The sequence below is a fragment of the Labeo rohita genome, chromosome 5 (genome assembly GCF_022985175.1).
Source record: "Labeo rohita strain BAU-BD-2019 chromosome 5, IGBB_LRoh.1.0, whole genome shotgun sequence".
NCBI lineage: Eukaryota > Metazoa > Chordata > Actinopteri > Cypriniformes > Cyprinidae > Labeo > Labeo rohita.
In genome coordinates, this window is record NC_066873.1 from 7,022,667 (window position 1) to 7,047,512 (window position 24,846).

Genomic DNA, 24,846 nt, shown 5'->3' on the forward strand with positions numbered 1-24,846 from the left:
CAGGTAAAGCGATTTTTGGACAAACTGGGATGCTGAATTCGAGGATATCTGAGAGCCTGCTCATGACCTCTGACCAAAATGAATAAACCAGTGGACATTGCCAGAATGCATGGAAATAATCATCAGTGGAGCCTGGACAGTGTAGACAATTATCATTTTTAATATATCCCATTCGTTGTAATTTGTATGTTGTGAAATGAGTTCTATGAATAACTTTATATTGAATCATTTGAATTTTGGCATTGCAGGACATTGAATAAATGTTATTGCAAACTTCTTGCCAGTTGATAATTTGATCTGTACCCATGTCCTTAGTCCATTGTTGAACTGGAGCAACTATGTCAGTTTCTGTAGATAATAAGAATGTATATATTTGTGATAATGTTTTACTAAGTTTTAAAGATTCAATAGTTTGGTATATGTGAGAATTACAGTTTGACAGAGTATAGGAACCAATAGATTTTTGTATGACTTCTTTTAACTGTAAATACTGAAAGTAGGTTTGATTTGGTAAATTGTATTAAGACTGAATATGTTCAAAGGTCATGAAATGGTCCCCATTATATAAGTGGCCCAGGGTAGTTACCCCTCTCTGACTCCATATGGAGAAATGAAAAGGTTTACTGTTAATTAAAAACATTGGATTATGCCATATGGGTGTACTGGCTGATGGTTTCATTCTACAGTGTAATATCATATATTTTAAATGGTCAGCCGGGTCCGGGTCGGGTCCCAATCTATTACCTCGGGTCCTGGGTCTGTTTAACATTTGTGTGTAATACCCGAATCGATCAGAGAACACCGCACCCACCAGCGATCAGTGTCGGTCAGCACTTTGCGTGTGTGTTGTAACTTGCAACTTGTAAAATTAAGATGAGAAAAGTGTGAGCGGGAAATAAGGTGGGAAAAAAGTTAAACGCTAGTATACTGCAAGCGGACGGTATCAAGCTGTCTCATGTGAATTCCTCCTTTAAGCTTCATAAGATTAACTAGGTGGAGCTTTAAGCATATGTTTTGTATTGTTTTCTTTTACTGAAGAAGAGACGCACCTATTGAACACGCACGATGGTGCAGTGCAGTCGGCTTGTACCCACTCCTAAATCCATTCAGTAGTGTCTTGCATTAGCCAAAATCATGACAGTCGACCACATAGTATCTTATCCAATTGCATGTGAATAAATGCAAATACTCAATAAAAGCAAACTGCTCCAAGCTGGAATAATAAATAAATTAAGAAGGTTCTTTCACTTGGCAAGAGAGAGGAACAGCCAAACATGGACGAAAATGTTAGTGTCAAGGAGGATTTTTGTAATATGTGCCGACCTGGTGCAGTCGGGTCTGTGTCAACCCAGCCAGGTTCGGGTCCAACTTACGAATAACGGTCGGGTCCGCGTCGGGTCCGGGTAGTAAATTTAAGGCATTTCTCGGGTCTGCACGGGTTCGGGTCCCACTTTCAAATTAAATACGGTTCCGGGTCGGTTCCGTGCAACAAATTTACGGGTCTCTTCGTGTTCGGGTACGAATTTTGGACCCGTGAAGACCTCTACTCCTAAGTCACTAAGACCAAATCACAAAATGTCTGTTGCCGGCAATTTGCCTCAGAACTCAAACATTTTAGAAACATGCTGCATGTATCTGCACACATGTTTTTTGGTTTTTCAGGTTATCCCAACTCCAAATTTTCCTTTGATTATATCCTTGTTTTCATTAACAAGTTGGGCAGGAAGTAACACTGTTCTTGCACCCAGTTTGGTTTTCTTTTACGCATGTCTTGCCATGATTATTCTACTCTGTTAATTAAAAGCCTGTTTATGCATATCTGCTGATTGTTTATGAGAAGCACACATGTAAGAGGCTGACATATACCCTGTTTAATTAGTGACACTTAGCCAGCATTTTAAAATCTTTATTTGAATGTGGCAACATTATGTTTAAATGTTTATTTGAATATGCCAACATATCACACTCTACAATATTTCTATGAATAAATCTCTGACAGAGACCCCTCCCCTATCAGCCAATCACTGTGTGCATAATTAGTAAGAATGCTGACATCATCCATAGCAACAAGGTCAGCCCTGCCCATATCTTTGCTTAAACGGGTTATCGGATGCCATTTTCCACAAGTTGATTCTTTAGGGTCTTAATGAAAAGTCTCTAATATACTTTGATTAAAAATTCTCAATGGTTTTGTAAAACAACACCCTTTTTACCTTGTCAAACTGAGCTCTGCAAAAATCATCTCATTCTAAGGGGTTGTTCCTTTAAATGCAAATGAGCTCTGCTCGCCTCGCCCCTCTCTTCTCTCTGCGGAATGATGAGCTTGTTTACTTTAGCCACGTTTGGCCGCATTTAGCCACTAAACTTCCTAACTACCACGTTATAAGGAAAGGCAATCGCAAAGATTCATAAAAAATGCTTATACACACTTCTGCTGTAGGTGAAGCTGGATCACGAATGATTTGCGCGAACATAGATGGATATATGTAGATCGGGAGGCGCATTCCATTCACAAACAAATGTAATCCACTGCATCTTTAGCGGCTCAGATGTCTGGGGTAAGTGACGACCACTATTTTCATTATTAAATACAGCAACACAACACCTCAACCGCTCAATCTGAGATATTCTTGTCTAACTTACATCCCTGCTTTGGCATCGAAACAAGGAAAGTTACTGGACTGTGACAGCTGGTCTGAGGTAAGAGCTTATGTCAATCAGCTATCGTGGGAGCAGCCTCTGTCAGTGTGACAGGCACCTGAGAACGGTTCGATTTGAAAAAGGGGTTATTACTTTTACAGATTAATTAAAAAACACTGCATGGATTTTTATCATTATAGGGTAGATTTGTACATACACTGCCAAAACACATTAATGTTCAAACAACATGAAAAAGTGAATTTTGCATTCGATGACCCCTTTAAGACATCTCTTTATTCTCTCTGTTTGTCTCAGCAGCTTTGTTAATAGGTTTTAAGAGAAAACTATTAGCTAAAAACTTTTACTGCTATTTAGGAGAACTCTTAGTGGTAAGATAAAATGTTTTGTGAATACGGGGCCTGGAGTCATTATGTTTGTCTCAGACAAATAGTGTTTTAGTATCAAATGCTATTAGGACAAGCATTAATGCATGTCTGCATCAGGTGGTGGAAGGATCTACAAAGTTGCTGGCACTTTGAAAATGGACGAGTACTTAGGAATCCTGCTGAACACAATGTAACCAATTTGTTGAGTCAACTTAAAATAATTTGTAACCTGGCTGCCTTAAAATTTTAAGTTCAGTCAACTAAAAAAAAGTTAATTCAAACTGAAATGTTAAATTATACTAAGTGACAACTTAGATTTTTGAGTTGCATCAACTTCACATTTTAAGGCAGCTGGGTTACTTACCCATCTGTTAAGTTTAGCAAACACAAATATCTTGGTACAACTTACTTAGTACAACTTAACATTTCAAGTTGAATAAACTTATTTTACTTGACTGAACTTAAAATTTTAAGGCAGCAGGGTAACAAATTATTTTAAGCTGACTCAACAAATTGTGTTTTTTATATTTTTTACAGTGTATGGAGGATCTGTTTGGAGATCAAATGTGTATTTCCAACATGATAATGATCCCAAACATGCTAAATAAGAAAATAAATAATATAAAATATGATGAATATGAATAATATTAAAATTAAATAATTTGAAAATAATGTCTATAATAAGAAATACATGCTTTATTAGGTTATGACATTTGTTTGTGATGTTAAGTGTTATTTATTGTTCATTGTGTGGTGCTGTCTCGGTCCTTAAAAGTAAAAGTAAAAGTTGTTTGTAAATCCTGCACTGAAACTGACTCGTTCACCAAAGAATTCACAATGAAATATACTGGACAAACAAACAATGCTCTTTTAATCTTGAAATCAGCTGATAAAAAACAAAACGCAATGCATATTTGTTGCTTTCAGGGACATGAGGATGAATTGAAGATCAGATTTATATTTATTGTGTGGAGACATATTTATGTTGTCAAGTGTAAACTGTTCCATTTACAAATCGATAGCCAGTAATGTTTTAACAAATCAGATAGCTATCTGATCAAAGTGATCACTTTAAAGGGGTCATCGGATGCCCATTTTCCACAAGTTGATATGATCCTTCAGGGTCTTAATGAAAAGTCTATAATATACTTTGATTAAAAATTCTCAATGGTTGTGTAAAACAACACCCTTTTTACCTTGCCAAAATAAGCTCTGCAAAAATCATCTCATTCTGGTCGAGGCTGCTTTAAATGCAAATGAGCTTTGCTCGCCCCGCCCCTCTCTTCTCTCTGTGGAGAGACGAGTTTGTTTACTTTAGCCGCATTTAGCTACGTTTAGCCACTAAACTTGCTAACTAGCACATATTTAGGAAAGGTGATCGCAAAGATTCAGAAAAAAAAAAACCTTATACTCACTTCTGCTGTAAGTGAAGCTGGATCATGAATGATTTGCACGAAGATAGATGCATTTATGTAGATCGGGAGGTGCATTCCCTTCACAAACAAACATAATCTACTGCAGCTTCAGCAGCTCAGATGTCGGGAGTAAATGACGACCACTATGTTCATTATTACATCCAGCAACACAACACCTCAATCGCTCAATCAGAGATATTCTTGTCTAACTTACATCCCTGTTCCGGCATCGAAACAAAGAGGGCGGACTATTACAGCTGATCTGAGGTAAAACGCTCATGTCAATCAACTATCGTGAGAGCGACCTCTGTCTGTGTGACGCCACACCGACAGGCTTCTGAGAATGGCTCGATTTGAAAAGGGAATATTATTTTTACAGATCAATTAAAAATCACTGCATGGATTTTTATCATTATAGGGTAGATTTGTACATACACTGCCAACACACATTAATGTTCAAACAACATGAAAAAGTGAACTTAGCATCCGATGACCCTTTTAAGTAACAAGTGTCAACCAGGACTGAAAACCATTGCAGTAGCCCATTGCTACATCAAGCATAAGTACTGCTATTTTCAAAATACAGCTAAAAATGTTAGGTGAAGCATATGAGACAGAGACATGAGCCGTTTCTCAATACCAAGTACGCAAAGTTCGTACTTGCGTCCTTCGTAGTTCAGACTTCGCAAGTTTGACTCGGGAGTGCGAACTCCCCAGGACAGGAGGACGCAAGTCCGGTAATTCCGCAAATGGAACAGCAGCATACTTCACAACATCAGTCAGCTCGCCTTTTCTACTCTGGTTATCTTCACTGTATGAGACGAAATATGATATCAGCCACCACGGCCTCTTTTCATTTTCATTTAAACATATTAATAGATGTAAAAATGTAGTACATACATTAGAGTGAAACGAAATATTATATCAAACAGCATTGCCTCTTTTCTGTTTCATTTAAACATATTAATAGCCACAAAAATGTGGTTCATGCAACGCATGCACGCATTACAATAAAACGAAATGTAAAACACCACTGCCTCTTGTTGTTTTCTTCAAAACATAAACCAAAACCCTATTTTTCATTTTCATTTTAAAAATATAAAACGTATTAATGTGGTTTAGGCAATATGTGCACATGCACTCTGATTATCTTCACTGTGTGTATAATAAAACAAAATATGACAAGCACAACTCTGCCTTTTTGTTAAATGTCGGTTTTAATGAACACTAATAGCCATTATAAAAGTGTAAGTATAAAGTATAAGAGACTTATGTAATCGGAAATAAAGACCGAAGCAAGCAATTCAGTCAGATGCATGCTACAAAGTCAGCGCTGTATTACGATTGATAAATAAATTATTTAAGAAACGTAACTTTGTCCTCAGCCAAAACGATATCACCTGGAGCAAATAATAGCTTCACAAGACCAAAAATGACCTGTTAGATTTACCCAAAACGAATCATACTTCATGTTTAAACACTACAGAGACACCAAAACCAGCGGCAAATATCAGAAGGACTAGCCGAGGTGAGGTGGGATACATGAGCTCTGAGCGCCCAGTGATCGCCTGGAGCTCACATCTCCGAAATCGGCAAAGCAAATGTTCAAATAGGCGCTTTCTTTATAAATAAACTGCAGATTTGAGTTTTAAACAACTATATTCTCACTTGAAATACTCTTAAAACTGCATTTCATAACAACATAACAGTAATATGTTGAAAATTATGTGGGTTTTCTCCTCTGCCATTAATGCTCGCTGATTGGTACGAAATGCATTCAGGGATACCTGGCTGCCTCAAGTTTGCACAAGTCACCTCTTGATGCGTCCTTGATAAAAGGGGCGGTGAAAGATCTGCCGACCTTGAGATTAGCTTTGTGTGCAAGCCAATAAAAAGCTTGTCTTGTCTTACTCTGCCTGAACTGTTTTTTTGTCTAGCTCATGACATGTTCTCCCTTAACTTCAAAATCATCCTATATCGGGATCGTTTACAACCACATTTGGGATCGTTTGAAGCTGCATTTAAACTGCATTTTGGTTCAAACTCTGGGCACCATAGCAGTCTATTATATGGAGAAAAATCCTCAAAAAACAATTTCCTTATGACTGAAGAAAGACAGACATGAACATCTTGGATGACAAGGGGGTGAGTACATTATCTGTAAATTGTTGTTCTGGAAGTGGACTTCTCCTTTAACGACTTATTATTTTCAGGTTTTTTTTTTTTTCAGATTCAGACTTTTTTTTCCCCCTCAACCCCATAACGGACAAAATAGGACTGGTTTAAAAAAGATTTTACACAGAACCTGTTATAAATTATAAATCTACCTACTGCTCAGGTGTCCCTAATAACAATTCTTCCATGACAATGTTAATGTATTTGGTCTTGGTGGAACAGATCTGCTACGCTGCTACTGAATTGCTGCTGCTGTTGGTTATTGCTGTAGTTGTAGATTATTGCTGCTGCAAACAAGTACAGGAACTTGCTAGTGCTAAAGCATATGGCCATATGGGGCTGTGAGTATTTAAGACATACTGCTGCTGCTGCACAATGGCATAAAAAATAACCCGTAGCAGATCTATACAAGTGGAGCTGGGGAAGGTGGAGAGTTTCAGAGGAACTCAAAGCGCGCTGCTGCGAAAGGCTCAAATGAATGCCAACCAGCCATTTAAAGGTAAAGGTTCAAACTCATTGGCTGTATACGCGACGTGAACCAATCAGCTTGTGCCAAGTGATATAAGGCTATGAATATCATCAGTTACGTTAACACCCGTCAGCCTGCTCCATCTAGAGTTTCATGAATAAACTAGGCATTTTAATGATAACAATGTAACACTTATTACATTGTTCACATTTTTATAGGACTGAAGCTAAAAATACACAAATTGTGTGTCTATGGTCTCCATATATTTGTAAAAACAATATTTTTAATTTAGAAGTTAAACTAAAACTACAATTTTATTGTTTTAGTCATTAGCACGTCAGAGGGTAATCAGCAAGAAATGCTTTCATTCTTAATTGTCTTCCCTATATTTTCCAAAATAATTTATCCAAAATAATTAATATGACAAGGTGTGATGCTGTTGAAGTCTGTAATATATTTGAAGGGATAGATTGCATTCAAATTTAATTTTTGGTTTTGTTTCTCCCTCATATTTTCCCCATCTTTCTGGGTGAACATATCTGCATGGCCAACATTGTCTTTCTACTACAAATGTGGGTGCAATTTCTGATCTAGGATGCTTGTTTAAATTTAAGTGGACATACTACATCAAAAAAAAAAAAAAAAAAAATTGAGTTGTCATGATTTTGGTAAGTATATATTTACAGAAACATACTTTTTGCATTAAACTTATTCATAAATGATGTAAATAACTCAACCCCATCACAGATTTACCCTGTAACAAAGAGAAATACATATATTTGTGATGGGTTTGATGTTTTTTGCTCAAAAATAGCCACTGCTCCTCATGTAGTTAAGAGAGTAGACGATATATGGCAGCAATAAAATAAGTACATTGTATATACTTACAGATTAAAATAAAAGGTTGAAAAATATTTATTTTTCATCTTCATTTTATGTGACAGGGTTCAGTTGTTAGGCTTCACAGTCCCTAACTATAATATGCCTCAAAAATATAAATAAAAAGTACTAATTATTTTCTGCACCACTTAAAAAGAGACCTGAATGATGCCATTGTTGGTAAATAATGCCACATATGAGCAGAGTCATGGGTGCACGTTATGGGCGTAGAATGGTTAGTGTAATAGAGTTGAGTTCAGACGGAGGGACATAATTTTTTTTTTCATTAATTAATTAATTAATTAATTATTTTTTTTTAAATAAAATATCTTGCAGTTTTTTAGAAAAAAACAAAAAACAAAAATATTCTTCACAAGAAAGGAACACAAATAAACAAATATATTATTGTCAAAAATCACAGACACTACGCACATTTTATTAAGAATTTTCTAAGTACAGACTAAGTGAAGTGCTTCAGGGTCATGACAATGCTTAAGATAGATATATACAGATATACAGATAAATATATAATATTTATGGTTAATAAGTCACTTACAAAGCATTATCTTACATATGAGATAATTAACCAATAGCAACTGTTTAAATTACAGTGACAATGAATGAAGAACTCGCTATTTATAGTCTATTAATGTGTATTAATGTAATGTATATACAGTGCCCTCCACTAATATTGGCACCCTTGGTAAATATGAGCAAAGACGGCTATGAAAATAAATCTGCTTTGTTTATCTTTATGATCTTACATTCAAAAAATTCACAAAATGCTAACCTTTCACTGAAGTAGAACAATTAAAAGTGGGGGGAAACTTACATTATGAAATAAATGGTTTTCTCATATGCATGTTGGGCACAATTATTGGCACCCTTAGAAACTATAATGAGTAAAATATCTCTGAAGTATATTCCCATTCATATTTGCATTTATTTAGCACACTAGAATGACTAGGAGTATGATACTGTCCAGCAATAACTTCCTGTTTCACAGGATTATAAATATGAGGAGCACAAAGGCCAAATTTCCTTAATCATCCATCAAGGAATAAAACCAAATAATATAGTTCTAATGTGCAGAACAAGATCGTTGAGCTTCACAGAATAGAAAGTGGCTGTAAGAAAAGAGCTAAAGCATTGAAAATCCCAATTTCCATCATTAGGACAATAATTAAGAATTCCAATCAACTAAAGATGTTACAAATCTGCCTGGAAAAGGATGCGTGTCTATATCGTCCTAATGCATGGTGAGGAGGAGAGTTTAAGTGTCCAAAGACTCTCCAAGGATCACAGTAGGAGAATTGCAGAGATTAGTTAAGTCTTGGGCCAAAAGACTAAAAAAAAAAAAAAAAAAAAAAAAAAAAATTCAAACAGCCCCTACGTCACCACATGTTGTTCAGGAGGGTTTTAAGAAAAATCATCCTTGCTCATCCAAAAACAAACTCCAGCATATTCAGTTGTCAGACACAACTTGAATTTCAAATGGGAATGGCTTCTGTGGTCAGATGAAACTAAAAAAAAAAAGAGCTTTCTGGCAGCAAACACTCAAGATAGGTTTGGTACAAAGAGTACCCCATCCCCACGGTTAAATATACTGCTGGATCTTTAATGTTGTGGGCTTATTTTCCTGCCAGAGGTCCTGGACATCTTGTTCAGATCCATGGCATCATGGATTCTAGCAAATACCAACAGATAAAAATGTAAACCTGACTGCATCTGTTAGAAGTTCTATAATGAGCTATGGTTGGATCTTCCATCAGGACAATGATCCAAATCAAACATCAAAATCAACACAAAAATGTGTCACTGAGCATAAAATGAAGCTTCTGCCATGGCCGTCCCAGTTGCCTGACCTGAACCCTATAGAAAATGTGTGAGGTGAACTGAAGAGAAGAAGCACCAGCATGGAGCTGGGAAACTAAAGGATCTGAAGAGTTTCTGTATGAAGGAATGGTCTCTGATCTCTTGTCAGGTGTTCTCCAAACTCTTCAGGCATTAAAGAAGAAAACACAAAGCTGTTATCTTGAATAAAGGACACTGCAGTAATTGGGTGCCAATAATTGTGGTCAACATGAACTACAGAAAAACATTAATTTCATAAAGAGATTTTCCCCCTGCTTTCCATGGTTTTACTTAAATGATAGGCTAGAATATTGTGAACTTTTTGAATGAAAGATTAAAAGGATAAACAATACAGATTTATTCTTACAGCCACCTTTGCTCATATTTACCAAGGGTGCCAATATTAGTGGAGGGCACTGTAACTACAGTTACTATGTAGTTAAACTATGAATTATCTGTAATAGTTTGCAAATGACTTGTAACTACTTTATTAGTGTACACACTTAAAGAGGTCCTGTTATGCTCTTGTCACAGTTGTGTGGGAATGAGACAAACTAAGACGTAATATAACGAAAAGTCTTTAATAAACTCCACGAATGGTACATCCAGACAGGTAGGGCAGGGGAACACACACACCAACATAACGTTAAGGTCCGACAACAAACAATGAACAGAATCCAACTTATAAAGGAGTGCTAACGATACAAAGACAGGTGTGGGTGATTAACCAATAATGACTTAACAAGAAACGGAACAGGAAAAACCATATATGGACACAAGAAGGAGAAACCAACAAAACAGCCCAACGGGGTGTGACAAGGGCAAAACCAACACAAACAGTCCTGACATTACTCCCGCGACCTCGCACCGTAGAAAAACAAAAACAAAAACAAAAGAGTGAACGTAGGAAGGTAACAAAAAGTTCATTGTACGAGGAGGTTCAGGCGGAGAACGGACACCTGGGAGGAGGACAACAAAAAAAAGTCCAGGGTAGTGACGACGGAGGGAGGACCCAGGGAGGAGACGGGAGGGTCCAGGGTGGGTCTGACAGAGGGTGGAGCCAAGGAGGGGACAGAAGGGACCCGGAGCAGGAGGAGCCAGGTGAGACCCAGAACGCAGCCACGATGGTAGCCCACGGCGGAGCTGACGAAGGGAGGAGCCATGGTGGAGGTGGAGCCTGAGGTGGAGACGGAGAGCCGAAGATCCAGGGCAACACCAAGGATCCGGAGGGCCAAGGCGGAGCCCAAGTGGTACGGAGCGACGAGGCGCAGCCGTAGGAGTGGAGTCCAGAGGCGATGGCGGGACGACGACCAACCAAGGCGGAGCCGGAGGGACGATGGAGCCCGGTGGAGCTGGTGGAGACGAGGGAGCTGAGAGCCGGGTTGCAGCCGCTGGGTCGAAGGGCCGAGGCGGAGTCCAGGACTCAGAGGCTGGAGGCAGAGACGAGGGATCCTCCAGCCATGACGCCGATGGAGACCCGCGGCGAACCCACCGCACAGATGGTGGACTGAGGGTGAGCAACGGGGCTGTCAGGAGACAACGGTGGTGAGGCTGATGCAGCATGGCCAACAGGAGGAGATAACACAGGGAGGGTGGGTGGGAAATCCAGGCAGGCATATTGTTCAGAGCAGGCAGGATTTTCCACATGTATATCCTCAGTGAAATCAATTAAGTACAGTTCAATTTCTAAATGTCCCAGTTCCAGAATAAATCTCTTACCACACACTGCACACGTCTGTGGCGCGATACGGCTCTGACACGGCAATTGGAGTAGATCACGGCTTCGGCATGTGTTTCAACCCCTTGTACTGCACACATCTGCTGTGCGTTACTGCTCTGAGGCGGCCACTCTAGTAAATGCTTGTGTTTATACCCGCCGTGGCTTGTTGAAGCGGTTCTCCACGCTGCATCAGTAAAGTTTGGCTAATCCCCCACCTCGTCCCTACCATCCCTCCACCACACGAAATTCTTTAAATAGGATTTATTTTAATGATATTCTAATGGGCCGCGGATGCGGAAAACTAATATTGTAGTCCAAAGGAGCCGTTCGTTGTAGTGCTTGAAAAGGGATTTTTTAAAAATGAAATATCTCCTTTTGGAGTGGACTTCGAGACTTGTAACTTTGTAGATCTTTTTTATGCCCAAAGATACACACCACACACTGACTAAAGTTCAAAAAGTGAAAAAGCATAATAGCACCCCTTTAAAAAGGATGTGCTGAAAACAACGCAACCTGTGTTGTTTTTTAACACACCTCTGTGTCTAGTTAAGGACAACATGTTTTGGGCTGTGCAGCAGCACAGATGCTGGAAAGCATCTGCTGTGTACAAACATCTTGCAGACGTCTGTAAGATGTCAGTTTTACATGCATTCTAAATCATAAGCATCTTAAAAACGTCTAATATATATGTCTATTTTACATCTGATAGGAAACGTCCTATAGACGTATTGCAGATGAGCAAACCATCTAAAAAAATATGACTTGCAGATGTAAATGCAGACATCAAATAGACGAGATGTACCTGTGCTATCAGGGATGTGTTCTTGACCAACTTTAAAGGTATTTTGATTGATTGGGACAGCACTGAATGTGTCTCCAAGACACACTGGTGCCTGGTCCACACTTTTGCTTAGCATTATCCACTTGCTTCTTGAATCTTAGGCATAAGTGGTCAAGGGTCACATAATCCCAGAGTTCTTCTACTAAAGGCTTGTGACCAAAAGCCACTGTAGTCCAGCAAGATGTTAGTGTCTTACCTGCTGAGAAGAGGAATACAGCAACCATACGATAGTGCTTCCTTTGTGTGCCTTTACACAAAGAAATCATTGCGATTAGAAATGCCACTAATGTCACAGATGCTCCGGCTAATAACAATATCAGCGTTGCAATCTGCCAATCTGAAAGAGACACACATAAAAAAAAATAAAAAATCAGTTAAGAGATTTACCACTGACATATTCATGGCTGTCATGATTATAAGTTTTAAATGGGATTAAAATCAAATTAATCAATCAATCAATCAATCAATCAATCACTCTGCATGATCTTGTTTTCATGTGTTGTTTCTTTTTTTGGGAAAAACAAACAACAACAAAAAAAGCTAAATAATAAACTGAATTTTGCTTTGTTTTTTTCATCAGACCCTATCACTCATCCTTAAAACACAGCAGGAGTCACATGGGACCATTTGTATCACAAATGTTTGAAGCTGGTCGCTGTTCCCTGTCATTATATGGATAACCGTGAACTGAACGCTTTTTTGTTTGTTTTCTTTATTCAATTTCAAAATTAAACTATGACTGAATTTTAATTTTTCAGTGAGCTCTCTTTAAGCACACACACAATTCTAAAAGCCTATTCACGCAGAATGCAAATTTTCACGGCAACAAGCCACTGAATGGAAACAACAGACCTCTCTGCACTGAATGCATGTTACATTTGTTTGTTGATTAATCACTTTATAATACTGAAAATCTGACTCATGACTCACTTTCATTCAAGTTTGTTATCTTTTTTTTTTTTTTTTTTTAAGCTTAAATGTACATAGTTTTGAGGTGAAAATGTGTTGGTCATTTGCAACACTTTGTCTTGGTTTAAATGTTTGACTTGGCTTAGTGTTAAGACCAATTTAAACATCTCCAACTTTCAAGTTCTGTATCGGTCCAGATACAGTAACACCATGTTTACTCCCAATTTCCTGACAGGAGATTTGTCAATCAATAAATGGGGAAAAAAGTAACTGTTGTTACTTATTTGAATAAGAATTTCTTAGAAATTCAAAAGTAATGTGTTACTTTACTAGTTACTTAAAAAAGTAACTAGTAACACTGGTCGTCAGTAGGACAAATGGAGTGAAAACAACCAAAATAATCTGCCAATGGGGTAAGCAAAATAATCTTGTTTTCTGCTTGAAAACAAGACAATAATTTTTGCTTATCTCGAAAATCCTTCTTGATTTAAGAATTTTTAGATATTTTGGCTGGAAACAAGACTAAAAAATCTAAGTAAGAAAAACAAAAAAACACTCAAAACATGCAATAGCAAGGGGATGTTGATACTGTTCCCTATGCAATGATGTTAGCCAATCATAACAGTGCCCCCTAAAAGAGCCTGTTTCTGAGAGAGGTTCAGAATGAGGGGTGAAAATAATCATTTTTCCACATATTTATGATTTAAAAAAAAATCATGCCATGACCCATTTAATGGCAGAGAGACATTGACAATGTCTGACAATTCTCACTTTTGTAGGTGTAGCACAAGCATCACAATCGATAAAATGTGTTTACACAGCTGGACAAAGTCAATTTCACATTTAAGCAACTTTTACACTAAAGATTTGGTACAAATATTTTTTATGAATATACAGTAGGCCGCAAGAACCATATTGTGGATTCCACTACAACCAAACAGAATCGGATTCTCTTTAGTTGTAGCGGAATCTGCAATATGGTTCATGTGGCTTATTGTATATTCATGATAAATGCAATAAATATCTGTAACGGCTGACTGCACATTCAATATTAATGCCAAGTTGCTATATTGTTGCATTTTGACACTAGCACAAGTACCATTATAGTGATCAGAGTTCCCCTTGGTTGGGCACTCAGAACTTTGTTTATTATAATTTTCTTCCTATTGATGCAGCAATGTCTTACTTTCACTTACGAGATTCGTGATCACACGTGCTCTGTGTATACCAGAGCGGCGGCTCTTACCACACATTCTACAAAATTAGATGTTTGTAAGTGGTGCTCAGGATCTGCAAATCATGTTCTCTCCTTACTCTGTTTAAGTGGTAAGTGAAATTTTATAAACTGTAATGTAACAGGCTACCGCTAGCAAGAAGCTAAGCATGTCCATTTAGTGGCTCGTTTCATTGTATTATAATGTGTTATTTATTTTCCGTCAATACAGACACCAACCCATCCACGCCAGATGGGCCTAGTTTCAAGAACACAGATTAATCTCAGCCCATCGAGTCTGATCCAGAACCTACACTACACTGTAACTAGCCATGACAAAACTGACTAAATGTAACATCATGTGCAATCAAATAATATTAAATGAAACGTATGTGATCACTTCTGACCAGATTTCAATGGGAGTGTCTCTGATTTCATTTGACCTTGATTTCATACATTTTCCTACATCTTGAATGTCAGTGTGCACATTTTCTAACTATATTTTAAGAAACAGTATGAATTATTTATTCCTTAATATAAATAGGTTTTTCAGAAATCACTAGGCCTGCCACAATTATCACCTGATTACTGTCATTTGACCTAATCACAATTATTTGAGAGAACACAATAATTGTGCAGGTTAAATTTCAAACTGGCACTGCAGACTTTGGACAAATACATTGAAAAATTAATAAAAGAATCAAACTTCACTCAACAAGCATGAAGATTATATGGGTCTGTTCTTTCATTCAAAACCAAGGACTAATGTGCACAAAAACACTGCTTTTCATTTAACATTCACGTCATGCCAAATGTCTTGGTTATGTATGTTACTCTGCTTTCTGAGAAGGAGAATGAAATGCTGCATTTTGGGAGTTGAGGTTATAGGGAACCTTTACAGTGGGTGTAGAAATCCATTTTTTTAAACAGTTTTATTGTCATGGTGTTTTTTTTACAACATAGGATAGTGCACTGTCCTGCATGAAAATCAATTTGTTTCAGAAGGCATGGTCCTTCTTTTTATATTGTAGTGGAAAATGATCAGTTATGAACTCCACATATCTTGCAGAACTCATGTTGACACAGAAACTCTTAAAGCCGGGCTCACACTACAGGATTTTTAGCCCGATTTTGCCCCGATTTTCCCCTCCCGAGAATCAGAGCAAAAACTTGTTGAGCACCTTGAACGTTCCTGTTGTTCGGCGCAGATTATCAGGTAATCAGGTCTGCTCGCACACAGATTGGGGCCACCCAGATTAATATCAAACATGTTTGATATTTAGAATTTTAAATCGGGACAATGGTGGCTATATGATTATATCAGTACTTTCACAACAGCCGTGTGCGACCGCAAAACAGCTGCTGTACGGGCCTGTTGGATAGTGAAGATGGAGAAAACTGCTTTTTGAGTTTTTGTAGTAACACCGTCTGTATAATGTGTCGAAAACGTACCACAACGATAAGGAGTAAGAGAAGCTTATTCATTTGATGTGTATTTAAAATAGGATTTTACTTTAATTGATCCTTTTCTTTCTCTCTCTGTCTCCTCTGTATATACTCGTCAGGATATATTTGACAGGTCTGTAACCTCTATTCCATTTTCACAAAATACTGCTTATATATGCTTTTGCATAACATCGCACTGTTTCATGGTTTTCATCTTCAGAAAGATCCTTCTTCTCCATATTGCATAGGAAGTGTGACTTGCTTAATTATGTGAAACAACCTCTTTATGTACACTGCCCTCCAAAAGTTTGAAAACACCCGTGTGGTTTTGGACGATATCAGCATAAATCCTTATCATTTTTTGGTGCAAATACATTAAAGTAACTTGACATTATCATTGAAGACCAGCAATAATAATTTTAATTTTGATTACAGAATAATGGCAATATACATGTCAAAGTCATACATGCCCCTTTGCCAGCTGTGATGCCTGGTTTAAACTTGGCCCAGGTTTTTAAAAGATTTTTGGGTCAGCACACCTTAATAGCTTCAATGATTGATTGCCAATTACGTTTAGAATACAATGAATTTAGGCCCAGATTATGTAGAGCTGTAATAGCTGCTAATGGTGGATATTTTGATGAATCAAAAATTTAATTTTTTTCTGTGTATAGACTGTTTATGTAATAAAATATGTTTTCGTAGTTTGTGTTGTCCCTTATCAGTGCAAAATTATCACAAATTAAAAAGGATTTATGCCAATATTGTCCAAAACCCCACTTGTCTAGGGTGTTTCCAAACTTTTGGAGGGCAGTGTACACTGCGTAGATTCAGCAGCATGATTGAAAAGTGTGATAAGATTTGCGCGGGCCATTCCTATCACAAGGCTGATAGGAATTTGAATTCTTTTGAGAAACTGCCACTTTATAATGCCATGGAGAAAGTAGAATATGATCTAAAACAGCCACATAAACTAAAAAGACTGATGAAAAGAGGAGAAGACAATCTTACACCAGCACTAACATATATTAAATTCTTTTAAACCACTCATGACCACCTTTACTAGAATTTATCATGTTTTATTGTAGGCTTATTTACTGTCATAAATTGTCTTACTTAGAATTTATAATAGACAGGTGTGCACATAAGTGGTCCGTGTCACGCTTAGAAGAAGCACATGAACAATGACGTAAATAAACGAAAAGTATAAATCCAACAGGGAACACAGGAGACACAGGAACACAGGGTAGTAACATTAACGTCCGACCAGGAAAGGGGGAAAACACACGCTATAAATACAGACTGATTACAACCACAGGTGCAGACAATAAGGGAAATACCAAAACACACAAAGCTGTAGGGGGAATTGATGGGAGAAACCAACTAAACAGTCCAGGGGTGTGACATTACCTCCCCCTCCCGGAAGGCGCGTCCTCGCGCCGACAAACAGGAAAACAAAATGTACAGTCTTAGGAGGGGGCTTCGGCGGAGGACGGACTCCCGGGAGGAGGGCAATAGATGGAGTCCAGGGTGGTGACGGAATAGTCCAAGGAGGTGATGATGGAGGGAGGAGCCAAGGAGGAGACAGGAGAGGGCTGGAGCAGGAGGAGCCAGGTGAGACCCAGACCGCAGCCATGATGGAACCCCACGGTGGAGCCGATGGAGGGAGGAGCCATGGTGGAGGAAGGGCTGACGACACCATGGGGCCGACCGACGGAGGCGGAGCAGGTGGTGGTAGAGCCCGAGGCGGAGACGGAGAGCCGATGATCCTGGGCGACACCGAGGATCCGGAGGGCCCAGGCGGAGCCCAAGGCTCTGGCGACCGAGGCGGAGGCGGAGATCCGGAGGTCCGCGGCGGAGCCGGAGCGACAGAGGACCGAGGCTGTGCCCGCGGGAGGGAGGAGGTCCACAGAGCCGGAGGGACGGAGCGACGAGGCGCAGCCGGAGGAGTGGAGTCCAGAGGCGAAGGTGGGGCGACGACTGACCTGGGCGGAGCGGGAGGGACGATGGAGCCCGGTGGAGCTGGTGGACCGACGGGCGACGGTGGAGACGAGGGAGCTGAGAGACGGGGTGGAGCCGCAGGGTCAGAAGGCCGAGGTGGAGTCCAGGACTCAGAGGTTGGAGGCGGAGATGAGGGATCCTCCAGCCATGACACTGATGGAGACTGGCAGACCTGCGGCGAACCCACCGCACAGATGGTGGGCTGAGGGTGAGCAGATGGGCTGCCAGGAGACAGCGGTGGCAGGACTGAGGCAGCAGAAACAATAGACAGAGGGAGGGTGGGAGGGAAATCCAGGCAGTCAGGTAATTTAGATGGTGGAAGGAGAACGGGCATATCTTCATATACATCTTCAGAGAAATTACTCAAATTTTGTTCCAGAAAAATTAGTCCCAGATCCAGGCGTTGCTCACCCTCAGCGGTGGTGCAGTGGGCGGTGCTGTCCTCAGCACCCTCACGCCCATCAGGAACGTCCACCGTCGCAGGCTCTGTGGCCGGCTCTCGCACCTGGTCAGACGCAAATTCCTCCGGCTCCGTGGCGATCGCTCGCTCTGTCGCTCCGATGGGCGATGGCTCCTGGGTCGCGCTGGTAGCGTTGGATCCGTCTGCGGTGGGCTCGGGCTCGTGCTCCGCGTATCGGGGTGGTGATTGGCTGGGTTCCGGGTCGTGCTGCGAGACGTCTGCGAGGTGTGGCTGGATGGGGTCGTAATCCTCCTCCGCTTTGTCCAGACAGAGTTCTGAACCCCAAGCACTCAGTAAGATGTTAATATATTGAGTTAGGGTCCAGCATGGTTCACCTTTGGGCATGACGAAGCGGAGGTCATCATCCAGTCCACACCAAAATCCCTCCATAAGGCAGACGTCATCGCAGCTAGCAAGATGGCAAATGCTAATAAACTCCTCCACGTAGTCCTCAAGACCCCTGCCATCCTGGAAGATAAAGATGGTTCTTCCTCCTAGAATGGCATCTCCCCTCCTTGGGGGGACGTTGATGGAAGCGAGTTTCATGGAGTAACTGGTGTAAACACGACGGAAACAAAAGACTGAAAAAACACGACAAACAAAACGGGGAGGAATACGCAAAAAAAAACTGTATCGGTCGGACGTTCTGTCACGCTTAGACGAAGCACACGAACAACGACGTAAATAAACGAAAAGTATTTAATAAATCCAACAGGGAACACAGGAGACACAGGAACACAGGGTAGTAACATTAACGTCCGACCAGGAAAGGGGGAAAACACACGCTATAAATACACAGACTGATTACAACCACAGGTGCAGACAATAAGGGAAATACCAAAACACACAAAAAAGGGGGAATTGATGGGAGAAACCAACTAAACAGTCCAGGGGTGTGACAGTCCGCAGGTCCACAAGCACGACCAAAATAAGAAAATGCGCTGTGTAAATAAGTTTAGAGCACGCATTTGCGTACTGACATGGTTGACAGCTGTTAATGCACAGTTACCATTTTAGATCAACAGACTGTAACACTCTATAAGATGTCTATTTGAACTGAAAGCATAACTGTGGGTTACGTTTTCAAAGTACAATGCAAAAATGTGACATTTCATTTCACTGAACGCTCTTCAGTCGTAAGCGCAAAACCTGGGAGTGCATATACCTGGGAGTGCATGTACTTGTGTATAATTATAACTTATGTATAATAGATAATCTGTAAAGAGAACAGATTTTTCGCTATGAATTTATATTACAACTGTGGCATGTTGTAATATAATTGTTGTTACTAATGTACCTAAATGTGCGGGCTGTTGTTCTTCAAAACAAATGCTATATAGATTAATTTAAAAAAAAATAAATAAAAAAAAAGTTTAATATAGATTTAAAAAAAAAAAAAAGTTGGTATTATTGGCCTGGTAATGATTAATATGCTAGCCTCGTTATAACAAATGAAATCGTTAAGAACTATGGCACATTTTCATGAGAGCAAATGGGTTCTAATGATGAGTGATGAAAAAACCTGGCCTTCATTCCAAAAGATGGCATAGATTAAATCATTAAAAGCTTGATGAACTATTAAAGGAGTAAGAAATAAACAATATCAGTATAAGAAAATGTTAAGTTAGATTGACTTCCCATGGCGTGTTGAATTAGAACATTCTGTCAAACTATAGGCTGTATATAGTTTGAATAATATAAATATTTTGGCATGTATAGTTTAAAGTGGCTCACTCCATCAGATGCTCTGACAGAGACGCTACTTGCACTGTTTAATGCATTTGAGAGATGCTGTTTTCCTAAGTGCATAACTTGCATTTCACAGGTATATTCTCGATGTGTAAATGTTTGAAAGTCATGGAAATATTTCCATTTTGCTGTCAGGAGCTTTCTGCAGGTGATTCTCCGCTTAACTTTACAGACTTTATTGAACGAGCGCCGGCAAACAGACAGAGCACAGTGGAACAGGAGTGCAACGATTGTGTTATATGTAGAATTTTAAACCTACAAGTAAACAATAATGGAGTGACCAAAATATATTGCAATTAATCTGTGCTCTTGTGTTTATTTCATTTTAGCCCTTTTTTCCATATAATGTTTTTTTTTTTTTTTTGTTATATATAACAAAAAATATATTTGTTTTCATTGTTAAAAAATAAAAATTGTTTCATTGTGCTTTAGTCTGCCATAAGGGAGATTTCTTGTCATATATTACATATTACAATAAGTCAATGAAATGCAGGTTAAGGTGTTTACATGCCGGTGAAATTGGGGTAACGGGCAAAAATAAGTCAGTTTATGCTTAAGCTGTTTATGACCTTATGCTAATAAAGCAAAACCCACACACACTGTCAGCCTATTAGGCATAATTGCTTTGATAACGTGCATGTAAACACGCTCTCTGTATGTTTATATGCACGTTCATTTTTAACTGTACTTGTATATCACTCAAGGTGGATTTTAATATCAGGTATAAAAGGGGTCAAAGAGTTCTCTAGAACATTCTCGTGCTGGGATAACAAGGAATATCATATTGTGTACACAATTGTTCATGCCAGTTTGAGAGCTGAGTGCTGCTATCATTTGAGCAAGCAGGGCTAAGACATTTGTGTCAATTTTTCTATGCAAAATTTACTATAATTTGAAATGCCTTTTCAGTAGTGCTCTCAGGCTTTTAGACCCCACAGCACATCTGTTCTATTTCAGTTCAGGATTTTTTTCCAGAGCATTCTGTACTGAGAATGTGACCATGGGTTTGAAAGGTAGGGATCACCACACTAAGTTAAAAGAGAACATGAACTGACCTACATGAATGAATCACAAAGAGAGACAAAGTAAAAAACAGGTGTGACCTCAAAAATAACACCTAACCTATAGCCACACAGGCTATTTAGGCATTGTTCAAGCAAATTTGAATTTGGTGTGGCTCTATTATGTTGTGTGATTGTCACATTTGACAGTCCAACCATTTCTGAGGGATAAAAATCCTGTCTGCTCTACATTACATTCCCTTTGAAAATCAAATACGTCACACTTGCAAAATTAAATTAGGTTGCTTGCACGTTAAATATGATTCTTATGAAAAGCATTAACTGTGTGTATCTTTCTCACAAGAAATCCTCTTATCTCTGTCCCACAATACACACAACAACCCCATCTAGGCTAAGTTTAAGAGTGTATCCTCAAGCTTCCCCTTAGGACAGATCTGAACAGAGAGATAGGCTAATGATTAGAAAAAAGAGAGAAATATGAACTATATAACTATACAGCCATATTTGCAGAGAAAACATCTCTAGGGTTCTCCTTCACATTCTTGCACCCATATACAAACTCCATTCTCTGTGAGGAGCCTGCTGTAGGCTCCTTATCATCAGAAGCTGCTGTGGGATTCTTCAGAGATTGCCATCTTTCTCAGTAGCATATACTAGAAGGACAACAAGAGAGCCAGACAGAGAACATAAGAAAGAGAATGCACCAAAAAACTGTCAAGACATGCCAGGGACCAAACTGCAGCACAGTGGGGAGAAGAAAAATATCTTTTTCTATACTCCTTGCAAATGTATTCTCAACACTGACGTGGTACACTATTTTTTAGACCTAACAGGGAGGTGCGGTGGCACCTATTGTATCCGTTGGCGTTATTAGGGGGGCAAGGTGCGATGGCACCGAAGGTGCGATGGCACCTATTGTATCTGTTGGCGTTCTTATTATTAGGGGCCAAGCACCAGAGGTGCGGTGGCACCTATTGTATCCGTTGGCGTTATTATTATTAGGGGCCAAGCACCAGAGGTGCGGTGGCACCTATTGTATCCGTTGGCGTTATTATTATTCCGCTTCTTCTTCTTCTTCTTCTTCTTCTTCTTCTTCTTCTTCTTATTCCGCAAAGTCTATGGCAGCCCTATGGCAGCCCATAGAACCGCTTGCGGGAAAGTTGTATAATTTTGCACACTGATAGAGGACAGTCCCAACATTAACCATAGCAAGTTTGGAGTCTCTAACTCAAACTCTCTAGCGCCACCACTTGTCCAAACTTTCAAAAGATTTATGCTAATAACGTTTGAACCGTAAGCCACACAACAAAAATTCTTTTTTTCCTCTGATTCCTTGGCTTATGCCGAGTTGAATGGACACCAAAATTCAAAAATCGTAAGGTTTAGTTTTTTTTTATATTCTCAATTGTTTCGTAAAACCTACTTTTTCGAACTCGTCCTAGGCCGTTGCACCGATTGTCACAAAAATTGATCCAGATCATCTTCAGACCATGCTGGCAAAAAGTTATGGAATTCAAGTCGATTCGTCCAGCCGTTCACGAATAACACGCGAAAGAATTCTACGAAAAGCTAGCAAAAATCAATGTGAGGCTATATCTCCGTAATAGTTTGTCATATTGACACCAAACTTGGTGTGTGTTATAACAAGCATGACCTGAGCCTACCTGCAGTGTTTCGGTGCAGTGCCCCCTAGTGGTCAGGAGATACGAAAAATGGCTATTTTTCTTTATAACGTCTGAATGATTTGTCCAAAAATCACAAAACTGGTCTCTTTAGATTCGGTGTGTCATACCGAGTCGAACCATATCCAATTTTCCCATGTCAGCCATTTTGGGTGTCGGCCATTTTGAATTTAGCTTTAAAATGCTGTATCTTGAGAACGGATTAGCGTATCGTTTCGACATTAATTACAAAAATGTTCGGCACCATGCCCTGAATGTACATAAAAATTTTGGGGCCAGCGCCACCTTGTGGTCAAAAGTTATAACGAAATTTCAAAAATGCTAATAACTTTTGCGTACATTAGCCTATTGAAATGAAACTGATTTTGATAGATTCCTTCGGTCATGCTGAGAACACCGATACCAATTTTGCCAATTTTGGCTGAACTTCCTGTCCGCCATTTTGATTCATGTTGAAAACCTACTTTTTCGAACTCCTCCTAGACCGTTAGTCCAATTTTCACCAAATTTGACTCAGATCATCTTCAGACCATGCTGACAAAAAGTTATGGATTTTGTGTCGATACACGAAACCGTTTTTTTAGTTTAGCGCATCAACGAATTTACTGGAAAGATGCCAAATTGCATCCGAGTCTGTATCTCTGCAAAGCTTTGACATATTGACACCAAATTTTATATGTGCTATTGTCACCACACTCTGACCAAGCCACATCAATTTGGTAACAGTGCCACCTATGGGTCAGAAGTAATACGCCATTCACTAAACATTAATAATGAAATTTACAAAAATGCTAATAACTTCTGTTTACATTAGCCTATTGGAATGAAACTGATGCCAATAGATTCCTTGGGTCAAGTCGAGAACATTGATACCCATTATGCCGAAATTGGCCAAACTTCCTGTCCGCCATTTTGATTAATGTACAAAACCTACTTTTTCGAACTCCTCCCAGACTGTTAGTCCGATCTTCACCAAATTTGACTCAGATCATCTTCAGACTATGCTGGCAAAAAGTTATGAATTTCGTGTCGATATACGAAACCGTTTTCGTTTAGCGCATCAACAAATTTGCTGGAAAGATGCCAAACTACATCTGAGGCTGTATCTCTGCAAAGCTTTGACATAATGACGGCAAACTTTGTGTGTGTCATTGTCATTTCACACAGAACACGTCACATCAATTTGAAAACAGCACCACCTGTTGGTCAAAAGGTTATAGCCATTAAAAGTGATAAGCCATTAAATTGGTTGTATTGTATTTATGATTTTTCAGCCATTTCAACTGATATCATCCTAAAATGACTTTAGTTACTCATTGTTACAGTCGGTCTGTTGCTCCTTGCCATGCTTAGCTCCTCATTCTGCCTCTGTTGTGCTTGCTGCTTGCAGCTATATTTATTGCTGCTTGCAGCTATCCGTTGGCGTTATTCCAAGCACCTTCTTGCGGTGGCACCTATTGTTCCGTTGGCGTTTCTTCTTCTTCTTCTTCTTCTTCTTCTTCTTTCTTCTTCTTCTTCTTCTTCTTCTTCCGCCGCAAGTCTATGGCAGCCCATAGAACCGCTTGCGGGAAAGTTGTATAATTTTGCACACTGATAGAGGACAGTCCCAACATTAACCATAGCAAGTTTGGAGTCTCTAACTCAAACTCTCTAGCGCCACCACTTGTCCAAACTTTCAAAAGATTTATGCTAATAACGTTTGAACCGTAAGCCACACAACAAAAATTCTTTTTTCCTCTGATTCCTTGGCTTATGCCGAGTTGAATGGACACCAAAATTCAAAAATCGTAAGGTTTAGTTTTTTTCTATTCTCAATTGTTCGTAAAACCTACTTTTTCGAACTCGTCCTAGGCCGTTGCACCGATTGTCACAAAAATTGATCCAGATCATCTTCAGACCATGCTGGCAAAAAGTTATGGAATTCAAGTCGATTCGTCCAGCCGTTCACGAATAACACGCGAAAGAATTCTACGAAAAGCTAGCAA

The 24,846-nt window shown here is 39.3% G+C and overlaps 1 protein-coding gene across 1 annotated transcript in view; it reads right to left on the reverse strand.

The window, feature by feature from the left end:
- Window positions 1–24,846, reverse strand: part of LOC127165735 (transmembrane protein 47-like) — a 54,969-nt gene that overhangs the window by 20,352 nt on the left and 9,771 nt on the right. Inside the window, exon 2 of the mRNA XM_051110619.1 lies at window positions 12,576–12,716. Within this exon, the coding sequence (XP_050966576.1) occupies window positions 12,576–12,716 (141 nt within the window). The remainder of the gene's footprint in view (window positions 1–12,575; window positions 12,717–24,846) is intronic.